At 30.5% G+C, this 25256-nt stretch overlaps 2 protein-coding genes across 3 annotated transcripts; one reads left to right on the top strand and one right to left on the bottom strand.

The window, feature by feature from the left end:
* Nucleotides 1-189: 189 nt before the first annotated feature.
* LOC113513487 (odorant receptor 85b) lies at nt 190-24685 on the top strand. Of its 2 annotated transcripts, none has more exons than XM_052900205.1 (9): nt 190-519; nt 17116-17199; nt 18007-18262; nt 18694-18801; nt 19171-19589; nt 20921-21023; nt 21507-21602; nt 23583-23738; nt 24504-24685. In XM_052900205.1, the coding sequence occupies exons 3-9, from the start codon at nt 18053-18055 to the stop codon at nt 24555-24557; spliced, it is 1146 nt and encodes a 381-aa protein (XP_052756165.1). In that variant the 5' UTR covers nt 190-519; nt 17116-17199; nt 18007-18052; the 3' UTR covers nt 24558-24685. The 2 variants fall into 2 exon arrangements, with proteins under 2 accessions (XP_052756165.1, XP_052756164.1); XM_052900204.1 differs by lacking the exon at nt 190-519 and adding an exon at nt 4663-5100.
* Nucleotides 5422-14494, bottom strand: LOC128201885 (uncharacterized). Its single transcript, XM_052900207.1, has 5 exons — nt 14424-14494; nt 14287-14334; nt 11550-11669; nt 10658-10882; nt 5422-7442 (listed from the first exon to the last, which is right to left on the bottom strand). Exons 1-5 carry the CDS (start codon nt 14469-14471, stop codon nt 7362-7364), a joined length of 522 nt encoding a protein of 173 aa, XP_052756167.1. The 5' UTR covers nt 14472-14494; the 3' UTR covers nt 5422-7361.
* Nucleotides 24686-25256: the final 571 nt, after the last annotated feature.

Below are 25256 nucleotides of genomic sequence, written 5' to 3'. Positions count from 1 at the left end.
TTGCCACTTTATTTTATGGCATTTCTCAATTAAATTCTGCTATACGTCTCTTTTCTCAAATAACAGCCTTAGATATATACGTTTATAGTTCTTAATAGTTTTACTGTAAATAATTTTTCAGTAATATCGATCAGTTTTGCAGTAATGTCGATTGAGGTGAAATCATCGTGACTTGGAACGAGTTGAAATACTGATTTTATTAAATTTACAAATTTGTAACATTCACCTTAGTAGAAATATTAAACTATGAAGAAACAATGATATTTTTTCGACGTGGTAAATTTGTAATGCATTTAAATAAAATATGTATGAATTATCTATGTCAAGGAAAAATATATTGGCTTACCTGATATATAATGTAAAAAGAGGAACAAGTACAAGTAGGAGGCGTGTCCCAAATGTTCCGTACGAAGCTGTAAAATTCATGGATACAAAAAGTAAACAAAGTTTATAAGTTGCTGCGGTAGACATTACATAAGAAGAGAGAAACTCAGTTCGTCAGTAAATTTTCCACCTAAAGTAAGTACTTAGGTATTAGACAGTGTTCTCTTCAATTTATTTTTAGGATCCGTACAAGAAAGATAAAAAGAGGTAAATAATGTCGCTCCATGTCACAGTGCTATATTTTAACAATTACTTACGCTGTTGATTTAAATTTATAATAATTTTAAATAATATTGAATCACTCCGGTTGATAAACATATACCATACAATATCAGTCGTTAATTATTGACTACTGAATGTAGGCTTCTCCCTATGGGTAGCCCATTCTATGGCGGGACCATACGGCGAGTCTATGAACTCTACGATTAATATGAATTATTGGGATGTTTATTTCAAATTAAGATTTAGAGCATTGGTTTTATACAAAAAAAAATAGCATGTACTTTTTTAAACCCAGCAGCATACATACAAAAACAACCGACTTAATTTTATGGGCCTAATCTGGAAGAACTCTTATTGAATATAAAATTAAATCTCAAAAACGGTTTGCAACTGGCAAGTGGGAATATAAAATAAAAAATATATTATACACAACAGAAAATAGTATTATTTTTTAACTTCTCTGTTTCAGAAATTTAGAAACATCCTTACTGTTATGTTAGTAAAGTACAAACTACTTAAGCCGTGTTGTAACTTGCCACTTTAAACTGGGAATCATATTCTGTATCAGATAAAGTTATAGCTGGCTATAGCTGGCTTTACTGCTATGCTACTTTCAAAGTAAAGCCCAATAACTTTGACTTAATTTAGGTGCACGACGTCTTCTAAGTTGTTTCTGGTTGTTTACTTATTTTGCACTAAGTGCACTCGCAAAGTGTTTCTCACGTTCAAATTAAGAAAGTTTAATAATCATCATTATGATTACAATAATAAGTAACATATTCATTTCTTATTGATCAATCAGAAAAAATATTTCACAAAATAAAAAATTACTATTGCTAGACGAAACTTTTTCTTCAGGGTTGGAAACGCGCACGTGACATGCCTAGTGTTGCAGGTATCCATAGGTTGCAGTAACCGTTTACTATTATAAAGGCTGTATGTCTGTCTGCCTCCATCGTCGTATAAAAAAAAAACTGATATTGACCTATCTTTTAACTTCATATTTTAATATAAAAGTTTCGCAAAATTACTGTGTTATGGGCATTTATAAACTAAAATTTCAATAATTTTGACTTAAATCTATTAAAAATGAGTTTATATTAATCCTTATAATAAAAATTTCGAGGATATCAAATTGAAATTTTAATTTAAGAAATACTTTGGTAATATTCGAAGGGAATAGTGCGCCAATGTCCTCTACCCAAAGGTTGTCTGGAATAGATTGCTTAGCGATAAGGCCGCCTTTTGTATCACTTCTCATTAATATTTACTGTATCTGTTATTCCTCTTTTTACTTGATGCAATAAAGTGTAAATAAATAAATTAAAACTAATATATTTTTTATTTAAATAACTTTATTGATTAAAAGAAAATATGGTACAAAAGACGGACTTAATGCTAGTAGCATTCTCTACCAGTCTCTATTAATCTTTTTTTTAAATTATAAGTGCGAAAGTGAGTTTGTTTGTTTGTTACTTTTTAGCGTGTTAAGGGTTGAACTAATCACAATGTTGTTGTATGTACTTCTTTATTTAGTAGTAGGCCAATAGTTGCCACGCTTGGCAGTCAGATTGACAACTGCAATTAGTCTTTAGAGATGTTTTAAGAGCGACGCTGCTGCCGATGGGCAGATGAGAGATGTTTCGGCCTCCTTTAGTCGCCTCTTACAACACCCTCAAGTAAGAAAGGGGTAGACTATTCTATGCCGAGACCACACGGCATAGAAAAGTCCATATATACTTATTATATGTTTAAGAGAAGGATAAAGAACTTTTTTTATCTCAGTCAGGTGGTCAAAGTTGCGGGTAAAAGCTCCTCAAGTTACGAGGAGATTTTACTAATTATTAATATTTTATTACAGAGATATAAGTATACATATAGTTAAACATATAATACAAACAGAATGTTATGAAGTATATAGAGAAGATTGATTGCCTACTGCTGTCATTAATTAGTCTCTCCAATCATGTTCTTGTGATATTCTCTTATTGATTATGTTTTAGATTTACTTATATAAGTTAATTAGTAATATTGTATTGTAAATTTATACTTATTTCATTTATATAATTTTATCTCACAAATAATAAAAAAAAATTTTGTTAATTAGAATGAAAAAGAAAAATCTTATCATTTTATTTTAAGTTAGTTAAAAAGAATTCTTTAGTTAAAGTTTCTTAAAATTTATTACAATTTTATATAAATTGTATTTATATAATTTAGCCTTATATGTAGTTTAAATACTTCATTAAAATAAGATACACTCGTACAAATAAAAAGACATATGCGAGTTCAGATTTATAATTATTTTTATAAATCATCATCATATATGATGATTTTAATTGTCCCTTGCTGAACATAATCCTTGGGAGTTTTTTTCCAGTAGTTGCCACGTTTAGCAGGCGGATTGGCAACCACAGGCTTTAGAGATGTTTTAAGAGGAACGCTGTTACCCATCGCTCGTCCTTACTTAGCTTCTTACGAAAACCACGGGAAAGGAAGAGTTAGCCTGTTCTATGCCGGGACCACATGGCAAATTTCTTTTTTATAATTTTTACATATAAATCAACATAATATGTCCCAAAATAAGGAAGCGTTTATTTTGTTCTCTAAAATAAAATCTTATTATTTATTTAGGTTCATCAAAATACGAGTATTCCCCGTTTTGTCTCTTGGCACGTTTCCGCGTTAATGTTTTAGTTAGGCCGCTCAAGAATAAACAACGAAACAAACCGAAAGTGATAAGCCATTGTTTCGTTTGCATTGAACTGAATGGAGAACGGGTCTTAATGGATGCTTGGCAGTTTAATGAGTACTTAGCATGTTCTAGTCGCGTTCATTAAAATGCAATTATTTTAAGTGTCCCGAGCCTAAATGGGAGTAGAGAAATGCGGGAGCCACGCTCGAAACATTTGGTGCTGAAACTTTTCAATAGAGGACAAAGGGTCAGTCGTGAAATAAAATAATAAGAGGCAATTGTTTGTCACGAAACAAAAGAGCAGTGCACAAATGTAATCGTGGTATTTTGTGCGTAAGAAGTATTTATATATTTGTTTATTTAAACTTCAATGCACTGTGTAATTTTATGAACATTTGGCGGAACGGATCGGGCCGAATGGCCTACCAGTCAACCATTGGGCAAACAGAGAAATAACTTCGCAATGCATTTATAAATTACGGCAACATAAACTAATATCTAATATGTTTATACATAAAATATGATTTATTTTTATAAGGAAATATAAATGGATATTTTTATTTACCTATACTTTTGTTAAAACTGCATTTTAAACATAAACCATAATTTTTTAGAAACAATCTTTAGTGAACACTATCAACAACCATATTTGAATTCACTGTAAAGACTTGAATATCTTATAAACAAATCATGCAACTTTAATATATTTATCTTTTCTATTAAAAAATAATAATACAATTCGGTCCAAAAGTCTCGACGAAATCGGTATACACAGTGCAGAAAACTCTAGTTCCTCTTCTTTATAGTTGGTTGAAAAAAATTTCTCTAACTACTTTCTTTATCTGGGACTAAAGCAATCAGTTGCAATAGGTCGTGTCAGCCCATACCATTATTAGCATCCAATAGTGAATTTAAATAATAGATTAGCAATAATATGTAAATGAGGAGCAAATATGAAAACTGCTATAGTATGATGAAGAATTATATTAAAATGTCAATAAAATATTGTATTTGGGTAACAAATAAATCAAATATATGATTTTGTAGCAAAATAGCTAAAGAAATTAATTGAAATTATGTAAATAATTATACTAAGTTTAAGTTAACTTATCTTAATTCTGTTGCAAATAAAGGTAATTAAAAACCCATAAAAACTACGATATAATATAAAAGATACAAATTTTTCAAATTTATAAAAAGAAGTGAATGTTTCTTTAATAAAATAAACGATATTATAAACTATAATTGTAATATCAAGATTCACTTATACGTGTAATTTGACAAAATAAAATACTTAATTTACTATTAAAATACAAATATATTAAAAAATTCCATTACATTTTCAATACAACAAAATAAAACATAGATTATTTTCAATTGATACAAATGTATTGAAATAAAATATTCATGTTTGCAGCGTTGGTTAAATGTTTTGTGTGCCTACTGAAATAAAGGCGTACGAAAAGCAAGACAAAACAATTCTAATATTGCTCATATTTCTGCGTTTTGTTTATAATGATGTCTCAGACTGCTATGTCATTACATGCGATATTTATTGGTGTTAATTTCCGTCTATGATTTCGAGTTTCTTTTTTTATCTACATCAGAAAATAATTTGTCTTCAATAAAAACATCAGCCTGTAAATGAATGAAAGAAATTACATAGTTGATATATAAATGTGGCGATGTGATCACGGGCGCTACGTAACGAATTGGTTGCAGTTACGAAGTGAAACAAAACAACTTCCGTTGATCAATACATAAAAAAATTGGAACAACTATAAAAAAATACCTACTATGTAAGTTTGTTACTTATTTATCTATTTTCATGTCGTACCTCTTAAGAGATAAGTAGAGGAAAAAGAGTCCCAAGGACTTTTTTTCTTATATCTCACGCTTTTCATTTGTGACGATAACTGTATTGTACATAAGTGAATTTTTTATCGAGAGATTGACCATGAACATTAGTAAATATCGCCTATCCATAAAATTTTGTTGTTAAAGTTATTAAATTTATTCAGTAGGCATTTCGATTGCACAAACATAGAAGGAAACAATAGATATGTAATAATAATAATAATATTTATTAGGTCAAAAAATACATATTTCAATTTTACATTTGTTCCCAAAACTTCACATTAGGATTCCCTGTGTCGTGAAGTCTTTGTATGTACTTTCTAATCCATCACAATAAAATTTTTATGTTTGTGGTTCTTAGAATGGCTAACGGTTTTCTAATTATTAAATAAAACGTTATGAACATGTACACAATTTTAAGCTAAAATATAGTTTCTCTTGGTACTGTTGTATAAAAATACAGACAAAACGTATAATAATATTTATCACATTCTAATGTCTATTCATGTTTTCGCAACTATATCTACAAAAATGTGTTGTTTTTTTTTTTGTATATCAATGTTTGGTTATAAACATAATTGGGCGGTTAAAATTAAATACAAGAATTCGTTTAATACGCTTTATATTTCGTGTTATTTAATATAAGAGTAAAACGAAATATTATATATATAAATGTTAAATTTGTTAAAGATTTTTATATATATGTATATAAATGTGTGTTAATACTCAGTCATGATATATGAACAGATTATTGTATATTTTTCTATATTGTTAGTATTACATTTGTCCTAAGGTCCCGGCATAGATCAGGCCACTCCTTCTTTTCCCATGAGTATCGTAAGATTCGAATAAGAGAACTGGAACTGGTCGTGGGATGGACAGTAGCATCTTTTTCAAAACATCACTAAAGTCTAACTGCGGTTGTCAACCCGCGTGCTAAGCGTGGTAACTACTAACAAAACTCCCCAATAAGGGGAACTCTATGTTCGGCAGTGGAGAGTTAATGGCTGATGTATTAATAATATAATAAATATAAGAGAATCTGTAAGTTATCTATACTGCATTGCAACAGCGTCAATATTGGAATGTCGATATTATGGAATTTCCTCTAAATGAAACAACGTAGCAATTAAAGCACTAGAAAGAAACTCAGCAATAATAAACTTATATATAAACCAAGTCCTTAATAAGAACGAGAACTACACAAGTTGTCATCGAGAAATGCCATAAAATGAAGTGTTTCTGAGCAGGAAACTTAACTCGTTTGAGGCGAGGCGGGCACAAAAGTTTCCACATGACGTGTGGTCGAAATAACCTGAATGGTTCGGTCTAAATTATTCAAAGAACGTCACTCAGACCTTCATTTTGAGAGGTGGAAGGTTAAGTTTGCTGCGTTATTTTGAAATCTCGTTTTAGGTTTAATTTAAATTCACGGACCAAAGAGGTTTTTTGGCTGAAACATACATGAAAGGAGTTCTAATCTGTAACTATAATATAACTTATAAATTAAATTAAAATAAATATGCGCACAACTATAATCTCCAATGGGGTTTTGTGTTTTGTTCAAAAAGACAGAGTCATTTGTCGACTATTTACGTTATGGTAAACGTTACTCTCGACACGTCTATTTAGAGTAAAACATAATTTTGTCATAGCAGTTGACTGTAAGCGTTGATACATAAATTGTAGTACTTCGAATAATATTTAAATAATATAATAAGATCGATATAATTCTACTGTTTTAGAAGTAAATTTAGAAAAAGGAACAAAAATAAATGAAATTATTAGATTCAACCATACACTTGCGACTTCGCCCTCGTGTTTAAGTTATGGATAAGTTCACCGGCCAGGATAAAAGGTAGCCTGTATCCTTTTCTATTTCATATAGCACCTGTGAATAATTTTTCATTGTGATTATTTAAGCTGTGTACGTAACAATCAATAAACAAATTTTCATATTTATAATATTAGTAAGGTTAATCCTTACTAAGAATTAATCTTACTAAATTTAATTTTAAGGATTTTAAATTAAGGTTTCTGCGTTATGAGAGTTCGTAAAGATTCAACGATGCCTCTAGTATATTGCAAGTAGTGATCGTTTAGATATTATCAGGTTATAAAAAAAAATATTTACTATGAAAACATAATGCTAGTTTAATAAAGAACTCAAGTAGTTATCCATAAACATATGGTGGTCTAATATTTAGGAATACAATTTAGAGCATTTTTCGATCAAATCCTTTGTACCAGTACATGGTGCTTCGTCGTCCCATTCATTGCAGTTCTGCAAAATTAAATAAATATTTAATTAATAAAACGTACACTATATATATATATATATAATTTTACATTACATACTAGTATCTTAATATTTAAAATCCCATGTCACGATGCCTATTTAGGCTATTCTTCGAATTTTCGTTCATTTGATTTTAATGAAATTTTATAAATGTTTAGGTACTTCAACTTGAGAGATCGGATAATTTTTATCACGATAAGAAAAAAATGAACTCGGTTGGTAACGGTAGGGAGCAAAATCGTTTGCCGAGTCGATTAATTATTGATGTAAATTCTAATATGTTAATTAGTTTTCATAATTTAAAATCAACTCTCATGGAAAACTAGAAAAATTCTCTTCGTGCATATTATTACAATTTTTAAAAGGGCGAAGAGCTAGCTGTATTTTTAATAAAATTATTCTTTCTCTTAGTGATATACAAAGTAAATCTAGGTTAATTAAATTTATTAAATTCGTAGCGAGAACTGAATATAGATAATGGTTAGTTGTATCATCAGCGTATAAAGAAAATTATGGAATACGTATTCCTAGTAAGTGACGTTTCAAGAATGAGGTTCTGAATTTGTTTGTATTTTTTCGGTATACATTACGAGATATCTTAATTCTGCTCTCATTTTGAAAATACTTGCAAGTAACATTAATTTTGTGATAATTGAAAGCGCAAAATGCTACTTGTTGCTAAGCAAAATCTGCCTATAAGATTCTTCATCTAAATTCATACTTTAAATGCAATTAGTCTTGTTACAAAAACTCGTTAATACAAGGACTATACCCGAATTAATAAGTTGAGGTTTAAAGCAAGTCTACAGATAATGTAAAACGTAAACCTGACTTTATTACAAAATCCGAACTGACGGAGAACTATTTAATACCAGTATTATACTGTGTATCAAATGTTTCCATAGATTATATACGATAATCGTTCATTCATTTCGGTCATCAATAAATTGCGTGTTTCGTTTTACTAGAATACTGATATTTTGTTTAAAGATTTATTACTTTGAAATAATGTTTATAAAATTAAAATATATCAGTATATATTATTTAACCTTCCTATTCAAATAACTTGATATACTTATATTTTTTGATATTGTAATATATATATATATATATATATTTAATTATTAGCTAGCGATGTTTCGTAGCAATTGTATCGTGAAATGGAATATAAATTTAAATATTTTATAAAATCATTAGACAATTTATACAAATTACAAATTATCAGCCAGAACTTATAATTTATCTTAAAAATCTAATAGATAATATTTTAAAGTCGAAATAAAATAAAAACAATAATTTTTCGTCTTATCGCAAGAATGAACATAACCTTAAAAATAAAAATTTGCTCTTAAACCGCCGCAAAACTAGATATTTTCTACCTTTAGACCATAGACAGTCTAGGACATAGGAATAAAAATCGTTTTGTAATAAGACTTACTTTGGTCTATGGTTTATTCCAGTGCTAACACTTGTATTATTTTGTATTGAAATAAAATAGAATGTGATTACGAAATACATCAACTATTGGTGCGTTTTATTATATTTATTGTAAGTTACTAGTCATGATTGAAGTGACTGTGTTTTTTTGTATCACAGAGTTACTTAGTATTAAAATAAATCGATACCCATTACGGCCTATTGGTATTTGCGGGCATAAAATCAAAAACATAGTAATCTTTTTCTATTATTTCCAATGTAGTGCCAATAAATATTTTCTTGCAAAGTATTAAAACAAATATATCTCTAAGTTTTCTGATATGCTCTTGGAAGTTATTGTAAGAGATTGGGGAATAATAGAAAGAAAAATAATACAAAGAAACTAAAATGTTCAACGTCGCGGAATTCCCTCGCTCAAAGCGGGCTCCGTTTAAGTGGCTTATGTATTACTTAGATTGCGACCTCCGTTCATTTTCTTGTAAGTACTTACATCAAAATATATGAGGTAAGTTGTTGGTTTTGCAATAGTAAAATTAGTTATTATTTTTCTTATTTTTTTTATATCGATTTTAAAGTTAGTCATATATATATTGTAGTTTTCAGTACATTTTATTCTTTAGTCCATTTAAATAATTGGTTAAAGATATTCGTTCTACTAAAGAATCTTCACTGAGTTTTGCATAAAATTTGATTGAAATTAAATTTTATTACGAATATAGGTTCGTTGAGATCGGGATGAAAGCATACTTTTATACATTTATTATCTATATATTATCAAATATATAAAAAATTTGCCCGATTTCGTGTCTATTGCTTAATTTAATTACAGCATGGTCTAAAATATTTTTGGTGTAATTATATTTTAGTGTATAAAGATTTTTAATGATTCATTATTCATTAAATCCTACACATGTTCATCTATATTATAATTAGCGTATTTATCAATGCAAAGTTATAATTTTATTCATTCAACGCTCAGTAACTATTTAATATTTTATTCGTAAACACTTTGGATGTTGAATTTAGAAACATTAGAACTGATACATGGACTAAATATTAATTAGTGCCTTATATAAATAATTACAATATATAAATTAATATTTTATATAAAGACTGATTCGTTAATTTATGAGAGTTAATAACCATATATGCAGATAAAAACGATTATTGAATACAAAGTGTATTTATTGTAATTTTTTTTTAAACTCTGTATTGTATAATGCATATTATTATTATTTATTTATACATGATATTTGGCATTGGTAATTTACTAATACGAATACTTTAATAATTTTTCTAAGAAGAACTATTAAAAATACTCGTAGACTCGTAGACAGATAGAATGTGAAAGATGTCATGATCAGAATGGGAGTGAATGCGGATATGACTACGAATAGAGAGGGGGGAAATGGATTGTTAGTAATAGAGACTGAGTATCCCATTGCTAGCAATATACCCAACCAGGTCGACCTCCTCGTGGTTCTCTCTGGAAACTATCATGGTTAATTCCCGATGAATTCACTATGATGGGCTAACTGGCCTGTTTTCATTCTCATCTATCACCCTTCACTGGTGCTCCGCCAGCGTATCCTGTTAGCGCAGGCGGAGTTACCATACCATTGTCACCCATAAAAAAAAGACTACGAATAGAGAAGGATGGAAGAGAAAAACATATTACGTCGATCCCTAATATATAAATAGAATAAGGCTATCCTAGCCTTATTCTATTGATGAGATGATGGCCATATAATCATAAAACTTACTTTTAGAAATTGCAAGTCAAAACATTGTCTCAGCTTCATTATATCACACATGTCGTCGGATCCATATTTTGAGACATCACCATTAACACAATTTTGTAGAATATCCCCATATACAGGTTGTTCTTTAAAATCTCTTTCAATATTCATTTTCAGCATTGCCTTATCAATTTTACCATCGATTGTAACAAAACCCTTTTTATTGCCGATACATATTTCTCGTGCACACTGAAATTTTAAAACAGTTACATATTAAAGATTAAAAAATATAAGGTTCTTTAACTAGCTTATTGATCATGACTTTTCAGAACCCGCTTTCCATCAGGTGGACCGTCTACTCGTTTGCCTCTCTAATTTATTATTAGCCCGATCAATTTAAATTGACCCGATCGAATACTGAATCCGGGACCTCACCATGCAAACCAACGTGTTTACCACTACGCCTCGAAGGTCGTCATCTTAAAAAGTAATGTGACAGATGTGTGTAACAAAATTCGAACTGGACTGTGTCTGTACATAGGAAATATTAAAAAAAAAAAAGATCTAAGAGGTTTTAATAGGAGCAATAGAAGTCAATAATAATAATAATTTTAAGAAACTATAATCTGTCTGTATGTTTGTTCCGGTATCACGTATAAACTTATACACCAAATTGTATGTGGTTGTTATTGTTGTATTTCTGAAGGTGTAACATAAAAACTGGTGTATGGGTTAGCATGCATATCAGCATGAATTAATTGTCTACTGCTAAACAGACATTTTGATACGCCATCTAGTCTGGTCTATTCCATTGATTTTTCTACTTCTAAAATCAAACAAAAAGCTTGTATAAATATATTATTTTAATATTTTTTCTTGCGTGACAAAACTAGAAAATCACCGCATTTCTACTTACTGACTCTGGTCTCCCAGGTTGTTGGAAACATTCCTTGAGAGACTCGTCCTGTTGAAGCGTTTCAATTGATATAGTTACACCGCCATTGTACGATGCTTTCTTGCAACAACGAAAAGTTCCCTGGAATTATATATACAAAAGATTTTTTAGATTAAGCGCTAAAGAAGGAAGATTAAAAATAAAATTAACAAAATTATATAATTTTTAATTAAAAATACGGATAATTAATTTTGAACTTGTTTACACACATTTTAAATACACTATCGGGACTTAATGCAATGAAAAATTTATAATCCGTCGGCAATAAAGAAACAGGTACAATTTACCTGCAAAAATTTTTAAACACGTTAAGTCCCAGTCACGTTAAGGTAGTATATTTTAAAATAAAAATATTCTTAGCACGGTATAACACATTTAGAATATCTAGTACTGTTAATAATATATTTGTATATTTGTTTCTCAATTTTGCCTAGATGGCTTAATGGATTTCAATGAAAATTGATACATGGATAGGTCATATCCTAATTTGACGCATAGGATACTTTACTGATTTACGCGAGCATAGTTGCCAGAAACAGTCAATGTATTAATTTTGAATATTTATGGTATTATCAATTCTCATAACATTCTAGTTACCTAGTTGTAAAGGATGTTTTAAGTGAATAATTATTTGTTGTTTTAAATTAACTTGTTTTTTAGAGTTTCACTTTAAAAAACGAGCAAAGCACATAAATTCCTAATTACAGTACGAATATCGAACTCAATCGATAATAATAGCATTTTAGATAACTTGTTTGATATTCAGTACTTGTTGCAAAGAGATCGGATAGTAATAATTGAGAATACGAGAAAAAAAGTTTGTTAAGCACAACAAAAAGAGGGAGACTGTACAAAAGTCGATTGCTTGGGTACCTCTGTCCCATTCGTGTTTCAAAGTTGAAGCAGTTGTGTTTGCATGACTGTGTTTCGGTTTGAAGGGTGGGATATGGTGTAAATTTACTGGGTACAGAGGAATAACACCTGAGTCCTCAGGAATGGCAACGCATAGGACGAATCATGGGCGAAACAGTATACTCTGTCATGTCCATGGTACTGTTCATGTCTATAGGCGACGGTTACCACTTTCCATCAGGTGGGCCGTCAGCTTGTTTGCCATTCTAAGTTGTATAAAACAAAAACAAAACAAAAAGCTTGCACGCAAGGACAAAGAAAAAAGGGCTTAGAAACATATTTTATTCAGAAAGTTGACATGACAATCCAGTAATTTTATTAGATGTCTATTCGTATATTAAAATAATTATATTACACAACGTATTCCATGTATAACCATGCAGATGTTTGTAATCATGTAGTCAGTCAGTCAAGGGCTCAATTGATCACTATAGGCTTTTGATTGACAATTTGCATTCAAGCAGTATAATTTGTCACCATGTTAATTGCACAACTGCATAAATTGTATAGTTCAGGGACATAGTGCAATCAGAATATGTATCCGTTTAGGTATATATTGTTGAAGGGTTTGCCAGTTTGACAATGAAATTATTGTGTCGAATCGGCTTCTGTTGAACAGAGTGCCGTTACTAAATTCTGCCTTATACATACAGCATTTTGTTTATATTCTACTCTTGTTTGAAGCACATATTTATTAAAGTATCGTTACATCAGCTTATAATTGTTCATTGCTGAACATAAGCCTTCCCCTTTGGGGGTTTTGCCTGTAGTTACCATGCTTGGCAGACGAATAGGCAACCAAGATTAGATTTTGAAGATATTTTAAGAGGGACGCTGCTGCCCATCCCTCGCTCTTTCTTAGTCGTCTCTTATGATACCCACGGAAAAGGAAAGGGTGGTCTATTCTATGCCGGGACCATACGGAGAAAGTATTAAAGTAGATCATTTGTAAATAATATATAATACATTTGGTAGAACTTTGTATATTAATACCTTTGAAAATACCCTAAATGGGGAAATCGGTGAAGTATTTATTGACATCTTTTCTATGAAAGAGTACAAGTGGATTTTTTAATATCAATGTCATAAAATACAATTGACTATGGGCCAGTGATGAACAGGGAATAAGAGAATGTAGTAAGAAAGGTATTACGTATGAATGTGGATAGTTATAATCGTAGAACAACACTCAGACAGAGATGGACTGCGTAAAAGATGACATGGCCAGAAAAGGAGTGACTAGTGAGAAGTCTTTAAATAAAGAAGAATCAAAGAAGAAAACAAATCAGGTCGACCTCGAATAGATATGAGAAAAGGTTAAAATGAGAAGAGTTGATTGATAAAGTTGAGTTTATATTCGATTGAGTGATAAAGCTTTATGATATTTTTATTTTACATTCTGTAGTTGTTTGTTGTAGGAAATATATTTAAAGGTTTTAAGTACAAGAAATGGTTGGAAAATTCATTTACAATTGTTCGGTTGTTAATACAAAATTAGACTATTTAGATCAAAAATAGAGTATGAAATATAATCGTTTTATATTCCCTGAACAAATTTAATTAATACTTATTTCATTTCGTAGAAAAAGTGATATTCGAATAACTGATATAATGGGAATTACGTATGTATAAGGTACTTGTACCTACTAAAAGTGTGAGTATTTAAACATACGTGAGATACTTTGCGGAGATTCCATTTTAAGGTTTGTGAGGTATATGAATTGTTCATCAGTATCGTTATGTTGTAAAACAGAAATAAAAACAGAAAATCCATTTCGTTACTTACAGGAGATAAAACTTCTGTACATTTTTCTTTATCTTCATCGGCGTACACCTAAATTATTAAAGACAATATTATGTATTTAATGAAAACGAGAAATTCTAAATATTTATTATTATTTATTTTTATTAAAATATACTCACCTGAACTGTAGTTAGTAAGATTGTCACAGCCAACAATATTCGATACATGATGTACGGTAATCTGGTAAAACTGTCCGTGGTACAAGCATTTTATACATATTTGTACAAATCAATAATAATATATATATTTTGCTGTTTGTTTGTTTGTGCGTATATTTAAAATCGTGCATACAATTAAAATTAGATGAGAAAGAGAACGTCCACCGACCACTATGGCCTGAACCATTTAATAAATCTGCTGGCAAATAGCTTAACACCTGAGACAATCTAAAACTATCAAAAATGACGTAAAGTATTAGGAGAGTTGATCCTAAATAGGAAAATTGCTAGAACACTAAATTTAGTTTAGGTGACAATAAAATACAGCTTGGACATAATTAATGAAGTACAGAGGATTTTACGACACAGAAGCTGTATTCTATGATAGTACATAATAATCGAGAAATAAAGCAACGCGAGAATTTGACTTCTTTAGTGATTTTATCACTGGTATCACGGTAATGACAGTGATAATCAAGGTGTTTGTACAACTACTACAGTTTGTTGAAGCTGAAAATGCTAAATAAAATGCTTTACGCAAAATGAGTTTATTCTTATATGCAATTGGGTCTTCAATCTTTTGAGGTCTAGAGATATCATTAATAATTTGGGGTTACAGTATTCCCTTTGAACATTTTTTGCTCTTGCAATAAATCTGGCTACGAACAATCATCGGCAATACGTTCTTGAGATTTTATATTAGAGTAGAAATTTAGAAATTTCAATTTCTAAATTGCTTTAATTGAATAAATTTTCCACATTCGTAATGTTAGCGAGGAAGTAAAAATAAAGAATTTCCTGAACGAAACCACGCCGAAATTCTAGTATAATAATAATTAATATCAAACATTTGAATGCTTTATACTCAACTTGTTAAACATAAAATTGTGCAATTTACCATACATAAACACCTTTACAACGGAAGCACAAATTATCGTAAACGTTGTTTAGTAAATCAACAATTGTAAGGTCAGAAACATTTTCAAACTTATGTCTAGAAGTATGTCAACAATAGTAACAAATTATAGTTGGCACATTGTAAATTTAGAAAAAATCTTTTTGTGAAGGTAGCAAACAAGAATTCAGCCTGTCTGATGGTAAACGGTTACTGTAGGTTACGAAATAATTTCATATATTTCGTCATTGCTATTATATCCATTCCACTGACATAGGTTTCTCCTAATCAAAAGAAAAACTAACCTACCATTATCACGCTGAGCATGTATGAGTGCATGAGCAGAAGTTTCGCAGAATGGCAATAAATTATTTAGAAAGTATCCAATAATTAAATTTTATCATGTTTTATATATTGTGATAGTTAAGGGAGCGAATTGGGAAATTGTCAAGCTTCCTTTGTTTGTAAATATAAAAAAGAATTAAACACAATGAAACTAAAACTACACATGGGAGATATTATTTATATTTTTTTATCAGTTATTGTCTGTCCACTGCTGAACATAGGCCTTCCTCATAAGGGAGGTTTGGCCAGTAGTTGCCATGCCAAAATATATATAGATTCATTTATTAAACTAAAAATAATGTTTTAGAAATCATTTGAAATTTATGCAAAAGAATTGTCACATAGATTTATTAAATGTAACATTTTGAGCCTGCCACTGGAAGATAACGGGATGATGTCATAAAATCGAATTTCTCGAATCGAGAATATGACGTCGTTTCACCGAATGATCTTAAAGGTGGCGATTCACTCGTGTCGTTAAAACTCGATTTTACTGGGAAATCGATTTGGTTGTGAACTTGAATGAATATTAGATTGCTAATAACTAATTGTTATGTTAGTAATATTAAACTATATGATAGTAGTATAGTCACTCTATATCTCTTTCTTTAAAGGATGATTTCCACTAAACGGCTCGCATTGGATCGGACCAGAATGGATTTTACAATCTTTAAATGATATTAAATCGTGTACATAGCATTTAAAGTCTATATTACTAACTCATGTACAGCAGTTTGAGCGCGGGCGTCTTCCGCGACACGCGGTCGTAGCCAAAAGTACGCGGCGATACGCAATCGGCCCCATTCATCTGTCGTTGTATCCAATCAGATCCAGGCTGTCGTCGCGTATGCTCAAAGCCATGGTTGGATGGCACCACTCATTTTTCTTTTTCTCTTCTGCGTTTTATTTTCTTTTTTTTTATAATGCAATAGTCAACAATACTACGTCAACCAGCCATTTGAAAAAAAATTAACACGTCAACATGGTAAGAATGAAGCTGATTAAGCGTAAAAAGGGATACGTTTGCAAGCGACGGTACGGAGTCGGAGTTGTACACATTGACATCTTGCCGGACAAGACCGATTGTCATCGCATCCATTCGTATCTTTCCGATTTGATGCAATGCGAGTCGTTTGGTGAAAATTATTCCTAATTATACATTGTGGCTAAGTATTAGAGTAGTCTAAATTTAAATGACAATCGCATAGGCGATTGTAAAAATAAAATTAATTACTTATATAAAAGTTAAATTAGGATGTATTTCACCTATTGATATTCTGCCAAAAAAAATGTAAATATCAGTGAAACCCGTGTGAAAATCCGTTGTGTGGTTTAGAATAAGAAAGTAGAAAAATAGATAAACAAAGGTCATGACTTTTTATACTATAAATAATTTACATATGATTTTTTTAGGCCTAACTTCACTTCGAATCGCTTTATATCGTTTTTCTTGAGACAAGATGCCGGCCAAATAAGAATAGACGATGAGTACTATCTGTAAGTTCATTTTGTGTCTATTTCTAGGGTAAGGTATGTACTGTATCAAAAAGGTAACAAGTAGTATTAGACCTTCTAGAGGTTCTTCCTAGAAACTATTGTTGTTAATTTTTGATAAAGTCACGACGGGTCAACTGATCTGCTTTCATCTTCGCCTATCATCTCTCACTGTTACCCCGCTAGTGTATACTGTTAGCGCAGGCGGGGTTATCGTTTCATTTAAAACCTTTATATTACCACTTGCATGGCCTATCTTTAACTAAATGTGCTGTTTGAGACGCTTTTTATCCAAAAAGACTGAAGATATCAAGCTAATATCTATGTCGAATCGGCGTTATAATTTAATGTCCTGGCTATCTTTTATTTTTCACTCAATTGAACAAAATATTTTTTTTAACCAACTTCAAAAAAAAGGAGGTTCTCAATTCGGTTGTATGTTTTTTTATGTTTGTTACCTCATAACTGTGACCGTTTTAGTTTTGGAAAAATCTTTTTTTTATCTGAAAGGATATACTTACAGATTTCAATGGGACCATAGAAATTTTATCAAAATTGGTTTAACACTTTAGTTTTTTAATCAAAATAACTGATTTTGTCAGAAATGAAATCAATTTTTTGGAGAGACACAATCTTTATTATTTACGCAACTCAAAATGGGGAAAAAGCTGACCGCCCTTTTGATGAAAAGTATACCATGAATAATATATTTTTTTTTCCATTTTTCACTCCATTTTACTTATTCAATTTTAATCGAAAATAGTTACATTCTGTATGAGTTCTGAAGTAATTTGCTAATTCTTTTTTCAGACGACCTCCACAAAAGAAACTAATATATCGTATATTAGCATATCTTATGACCTTCATGGCAATGGGTGACCAAGAACTATGGGGTTTTCGGAATTGTAAAAATTCAGTTTTTAAGATAAACAGGGTTTTAGTTCTATGGTATGCTCCGATTTCTTTGGTATTTCAGATTGTATTTTTATTCGCTAATTATGAAAAACTTACCTTTGAAACAATGGGAATAATATTTATTATTCTGCCAGTGTCGATTTTAATAAATGTAAGTATTTTTTCTTTTTGTGACAAAGTTTACAATATTTTTGTGACAAAGGCGCTATTCTCTTTTGTGGAATACAATTTTCCTTAAAAAAAGATTTCTACCTACTTATATAAATGGAATTCCCTGTTCTAAATTCAAATATTTTAAATTTAATTTCTACAAAAATATGTCATCGTTGATTTCTGGGTTCTATTTTAATGAAAGTGATCACCCTCTCCTCTGTCACTACCCACTCCACCTCTCCTCATACAACACTTGAGGTCGTCATTTCAATTCGTTATTCACACTGCACTGTCATGCACGGGGTCGTCACTCAGTAACATTTCATCCTTTTCGATAATGATTATTATATTATATTATAAATGATATAAATTCTTCTACTGAATACAAAAGTTAGTTTTTCAATGTATGTATTCATTTCCACTTTCCAGATTGAACTGTTTATAGCACAAATGAAAAAATATAAAGAAATATTGAAGAGATTCTTCACAGAAGTTCATTTATTTTATTTTAAAGAGCACGATGCGTTCACGAAAACGGTAAGTAAGAGTAACGTACGATAAATGTCTTATTGTGAGTGGAATTATGAACTTATTAATTTTTATATGCCTTACACTAATTTTGGTACATTACTGTTGGCTTGAAGGATTGACAACTAATGAGAAGAAAGGTCCATAGTTATTTTTTATAATCACCATCGCTTCAGTTATTATTTTTTACCATTGACCATACATAGGCTTCCATAGGAGAGGTTTGATTTGTACAAAAAAAAAAAACGTAAAAATTAATGCATATTATTTACAAGATGGTAATTTGGGGAGAAGTTCCGAAATTCCAAAAGTGCAACAGATTGTAATTTGATTCTACTCGTATATAGATAAAAATAATAATATTTAATTTATTTCCAGGTACTTTTAAGAGCTGAAAGATATGTGTTTCTGCTGATGTGTTCTTTTGTACTGTTAGTAGTCGTCGACGGCTTCCTGTGGGTGATAATTCCGGTATTTAGCAACTTGAAAAACAAGGAATTAATACTGAATAAGAAGAGAACATTCCTAACGGGCATATACTTGTGGTTGCCGTTCGACTATTTGTACAATTATCGTAACTGGCAAATTGTACATACAGTAAATGTTTTCGTAATGATATACTCATCAATTCTTCTAGCTTTTGGAAATTCAATACATTTATGTATTATATTTCATTTGATCGGTCATATAAAGATTTTGAAATATAAAATTGAATCGCCGAAATGGAATGAATTGAGTCAAGAGGAGGTGAAAAATATTTTGGTGGATATTTTAAAATATCACGCTTTTATAAAAGGGTAAGGAGAAAAAAAGACAATTTATATAAATTTTATTTCGTAATAGCTTTTAACTGCAACTTCGTCTGCGTAACCGGGATATGTTTATTGACCGGGATAATAAATTTAGCTTATATTCTTCTCCACTACAATACGTGTATATATAATTTCATAGTAATTAGTTAAGCTGTTAATGGATTATGACATTATAAATAAAAAACTTACTTTCAGATATATAATGTTAGTAAAGATTGAAATAAAAAAAAAAAATATCAGCAATATTAAGCAGTGAAATTACAGGAAATAGATGCCTTACATCTTCATTATCTCAGCTACTATTCGTTCACTGCTGAACATAGGTTTTCCCCATATACTGCTATAAAGAACGCTCCTGAGTTACCTACATTCAGTGAATGCAGATGCTTAACATAGTACCCTTCATGCGTTGACATTCCTAAGAACTAAGAAGTTTTTAGGAATTTCAACGCATGAAGGATACTATGGGTATTGTACTCGTATAGTAATGTATAATCAGCTATTTGTATTTCCATATGACATTAAAAATAATATTTTTTTGAAGATTTCGATACCTGTTAGAATAATGTTATTGAAATAATATAAATTTTATTCGATACAAAAGTTGTTCGTATGTATTACTGTTATACTTGTGTTTCAGTCGACGAACAGTTAGTTGTGCTTGCATGGCTTTTCAAATATGGCAGCGAAATTGCAGGGTTAAAATTACAGTTATTAAAATTGGCAACGAATGACGGGTATCGTGGGCATTTTGTGATATTCGTGGTATTGTTCATACTGTAAATTATTTGGTAATCTAAGTGTTATAAAATATTAAATACCTAATAGAATATTAAGTTATATTATTGTATATTTTGAAGTAAAAGACAATTGTAATATTTTATTCAAAAACTAATTTTATTTTATATTATACTAACAATCCGGAAAATATTTGGAAAATTTTTGAAAATATAATTAGCTTATGTTACTTGCCGGTAATGTAGCTTTTTATTATTATTTTTTTTAAAAATGGGTTGAATCATTTTTAAGTTTATCCATCATAAATAAACAAATCTTTCCTCTGTATACTCGAAATATTAGTATAGACACTAATAGCTTCAATGTATTTAAGATGTTTAGTTTAGATTCTATGGCACCATTCTTAAAACTTATCTGTAAAATTTAATACAGCAACACAAAAGCGAGGACTAAGAGTACTGAAAAACACTGACACTGATTATCTACAAAATAGTAATTCGGCGAAACTTACAAATTAAATTATTAGTATTAGACAATGGTGCTCCAGAAGCATTTTATTAGGTTGTGTTTCTTTTCAGGATTAAAAACGTTTTACAGGATGTATTTGGTTTAAGTATTGGTGGAATTTATCTACTCAATTTATTTGTAGATAGCTTGATATTGTACCAGTTGATGATGGGGGTAATTATTTTTTTTACATTTATAATTTTGAAGATATTATTATATTATTAAAAAAAAACGAAGACGATGCTGAATAGGAGTATTTGGCGATTTTAATAAAAGGTTTTTTGATGGGTGAAAAGGTATGGTAGCCCCGCCTTCGCTAACGGGATAAGCTGGCGGAGTACCAGTGAAGGGTGATAGATGAGAAGGAAAACAGGCCAGTTAGCCCATCATGATGAATTCATCAGGAATTAACCATGATAGTTTCCAGGGAGAACCGCGAGGAGGTCGACTTGGTTGGGTATATATGCTAGCTAGCTATGGGATTCTCAGTCTCCATTACTAACAATCCCTTTCCCCCCAATAATAAAAGATTATACCTATATAACCTTTTGTTAAAATTTCGTAAAAAAATGGAATACTAATAATTAAATAATGGATCAATACTTATAATAGTTTTAATTTTTAATTCATATATAGTTAACGAATGTACATTTTTAGGGCACAGACAGCGTTGCAATATATGCTTTAATGGTTTTCAATCTCATGTTTGAACTTATTGTAATATCATTCATTATAGAGGAACTACGAATTCAGGTGATTTTTTTTTTTTATATTTTACTTTGTTTCGAAAATATATTCTATTCATTTGAATATTTACACTTTTATATTAATTGTATGGATGTTATGTTACACAGTTATGCTTAAACAGTTGGATGGATTGTGAATAAAAATTGACTTTAATATTCCATTAACATTTCACTATTGGACATGACATGGACACGGTAAATGTCTATCTTTATGCAAAATTTCTTAATAGGTAGGTTGAGGGAATCGAATGCCAAAGAACTATTCTCCTGCACATATTTTTTTTCATCAGTTTTATCGTCCGTGCTTATCAGTTCTTCATATTCTTGACTCCTTACTCTACTTTTACTTCCTCAGAACACGTTCTACTAACGCTTTTACGCATAATAATTAAAAGATTTTGGAAATGTTGTTTAATTATTAGCGTGTTGTCACTTTCTTTATGGCTATATGAATGACCCTGTGGTCCCGGCATAGAATAGACCATCCCTTCCTTGCCCGTGGGTGTTGTAAGAGTTGACTAAGGGAGGGCGAGGGATGGGCAGTAGCGTCCCTCTGAAAATATCTCTGAAGCCTCACTGCCAATCCGTCTGCCAAGCGTGGCAACTACTGGCAAAACCTCTAAAGGGGAAGACTTAAATTCAGCAGTGGACAGCTAAAGGCTGAAATGATGATGATGATGTTACTTTCTTTCAAATTATGTAATTAGCACAAAAAAAGTTTAAATACTTCAGCATCTAAAGTAGGTTGTTGTTGTTTTTAACATTGTAAACTTATTTTTTTTTATACAACTTAGAATGGCAAACAAGCTACCGGCCCACCTGACGGAAAGTGGTAACCGTCGCCTATAGACATAAGCAGTACCATGGACATAACAGAATATGCTGTTTCGACCATGATACCCCCCATGCGTTGCCATTCCATATCTACAGGATAAAACATATATCATAGGCGTTCTTTTATGATAGTGTTTTACTACTAAAAATAAAATTATCGATGACTTTAGGATCATAGGCGATATCGAGCCCTTAAGTCTAAGGCGAGGCTTTGCCTCCCTCTACTACTTGTATAATGGATTGTGTTCTGAGGAATTGTTTAGATTGATATCCACAGATATCATCTATCATCGCAACGCTCGCCATCCTCAGAGAATTCATCCTTACACGCTAGAACTTAAATGGTTGCGTACAGTGCAGTTTCAGAGGAGTTTTTTTCCAGTGAACGTTCAGGCTGCGGAATGAGCTCACTGCCGAGATTATTCCTGAGGACTAGTAATGAATAGAGATTAGTATAGAGTTATCAAAAATGGTGTATTAAGGTTTCTTCAGGATTAGCAACGTGTACATGAGGTGTCACGTATGCCTAGTGTTGCAGGCATCCATAGGCTACAGTGACGAGCTGTATGCTTGTTTGCCATATTTGGTGGTATAAAAAACTGAGTATTTTCGCCATAGAAACATGGTTCATAAAACGATAAAAATGTTGAGTCTCCGTATTAGCACGGGATATCCAACTGTTTAGTTAGTATGGAAAGTTTAAATTTTAATTTGTCGTTTTTGAATTTTTGATGTTGAAATTTATTTTAACATATTCAATATATATATATTTTTTATACAACTTGGAATGGCAAACAAGCTGACGGCCCACCTGATGGAGAATGGTAACCGTCGCCTATAGACATGAGCAGCACCTACCATGGACATAACAAAGTATACTATTTCGCCCATGATACCCCCCATGCGTTGCTATTCCTGAGGAATCATGTGTTATTCCTCTGTACCCAGTAAATTCACGCCATATCCTACCCTTCAAACCAAAACACAGTCATGCAAACACAACTGCTTTACAGTTGAAACACGAATGTGACAGAGGTACCCAAGCAATCGACTTTTGTACAGTCTCCCTCTGGTAAATAATCAAAGGCAGTTTCATATATTTACATATGGATAATAACTTAAATTTCATCCGGTATTATGTTCCTTATTTTAGACTGACGACATCTCCGATATTATATATAGTATTCCATGGGAAGATATGTCAATACCCAATAAAAAAACAATATTGATGATGCTAGCTCAAGCGCAAACACCATTGATGTTTAAAGCGGCAGCAGGCATTAAAACGGGAGTGCAACCTATGATTGATGTAAGTTTTGTGATAATTTTTTTAATGGATATATCCATTATAATAGAATTAATTACGCTGTGCACTTTATTGATTTACACTGACGGGATTACACTGATTTTTTTTTAAATGGATGTAGGTATATAGAATGGTTTACGCTAAGCTTTTTATTGGTTTACGCTAAGCTGATTATTGGTTTACCCTGATGGGGTAATAGTAAATTATTATTAAATGGATTAAAATGAAATAGTATATATGCTGAGTTATTTATAGATTTATAATGCCGGGGTAATAGTGATTTTTTTAAATGGATGCATATAGAATGGTTTACGCTTAGCTATTGATGGGTTATACTGGCGAGGTTGCGATGAAGTCTGATCAGTTGGTTCATCGTGATAAATTCACCATGAATTAATTAAATTAATTAAGATTCCTAGGGGACATCGCGCGGTCATCTATTTGATAACATATATTGGGAGAATAAATTGTGAGTAGTGAGGACTGAAAGCCCTATTCCTTTGCGTGAATCACTGTATTTCAATGATAAAGCAACTATGCACATATAGGAATCATGTTTAAGGTTATTGTCATAAGAAGTCATACAATAAATATCTAGAGAGAACAAACAATCAGTCAGAGCTTGTAAGCAAAATATGTAGTGACAGCATACAGTAGTGCAAATATATCTATCGATAAATTTGATTAATTATATTTAGTACCGTACGCGGCATAATATTATAATATATAAATAATTTATGTTCAAACTTAATATTATTTATTTTTCAGATATTTAAGGCCACATTTTCTTACTATGTGATGTTAAAGTCGACTATTGAATAATTGAGTATTGAAGAAAAATGAAAGTTAATCACTGAATATGATATTATCTAATCTATAAATATTAAATTTATATTTATATAATAAATTAGTATTAAATTTATTTGAAATAGAGCAAAGTATAAATTTACTATAGCACTATTTAATTATTAAGATAGATTCAAAAATTTTATAATATAAATTATATATTTATATAATTACTACTATTAGACTATTTTAGTAATGTTGTTTTGCTTTATATTACTTTTGTTTTGTTATTATATATCAAGCTAAAAGATGTCTCATCAAAATTTATAACTTTTTAATTATTATAGACGTGTGTATGTATGCGTGTGTATGTGTATGTGTGTGTGTGTGTGTGTGTGTGTGTGTATATGTATATATGTGTATGTGTATGTATATATATGTGTATGAATGTATGTATGTATGTGTATGTATGTATTTTGCATATATAAAAACCGATCATTGTCATCACGCAAATGTGAAAACGATTCATGGCTTAACATAGATATAAATTTGATTATGTATTGACTGTAATTCAGCTGTACGTTTTCCAAAAAATAAATAAATAAATAAATAAATAAATAATGTGTTTATTATGTATATTATTACAATATTTTATTATTAAAAGTTTCGTTAGTATATGTAAGTTAAACCGGTAATTATTACATTAAAATATTGATAAATATTTTGCTACTTAAA

This window comes from Galleria mellonella, unplaced genomic scaffold (genome assembly GCF_026898425.1).
Source record: "Galleria mellonella isolate WM207_F2 unplaced genomic scaffold, CSIRO_AGI_GalMel_v1 utg64, whole genome shotgun sequence".
In the NCBI taxonomy this organism is placed as follows: Eukaryota; Metazoa; Arthropoda; class Insecta; order Lepidoptera; family Pyralidae; genus Galleria; species Galleria mellonella.
The sequence above is the reverse complement of the archived record's forward strand: the minus strand, read 5'-3'. Positions and strand labels throughout refer to the sequence as shown.

Excerpts from the sequence above, each read along its gene's own strand:
- LOC113513487 (XM_052900204.1), top strand. Across the intron at positions 21,603-23,582 it reads TAGAGGAACTACGAATTCAG|ACTGACGACATCTCCGATAT; the intron begins GTGATTTTTTTT and ends TCCTTATTTTAG. Across the intron at positions 23,739-24,503 it reads GAGTGCAACCTATGATTGAT|ATATTTAAGGCCACATTTTC; the intron begins GTAAGTTTTGTG and ends TTTATTTTTCAG.
- LOC128201885 (XM_052900207.1), bottom strand. The coding sequence starts at position 14,471 with ATGTATCGAATATTGTTGGCTGTGACAATCTTACTAACTACAGTTCAG. Across the intron at positions 14,335-14,423 it reads TCTTACTAACTACAGTTCAG|GTGTACGCCGATGAAGATAA; the intron begins GTGAGTATATTT and ends TTAATAATTTAG. Across the intron at positions 11,670-14,286 it reads GTACAGAAGTTTTATCTCCT|GGAACTTTTCGTTGTTGCAA; the intron begins GTAAGTAACGAA and ends ATATAATTCCAG.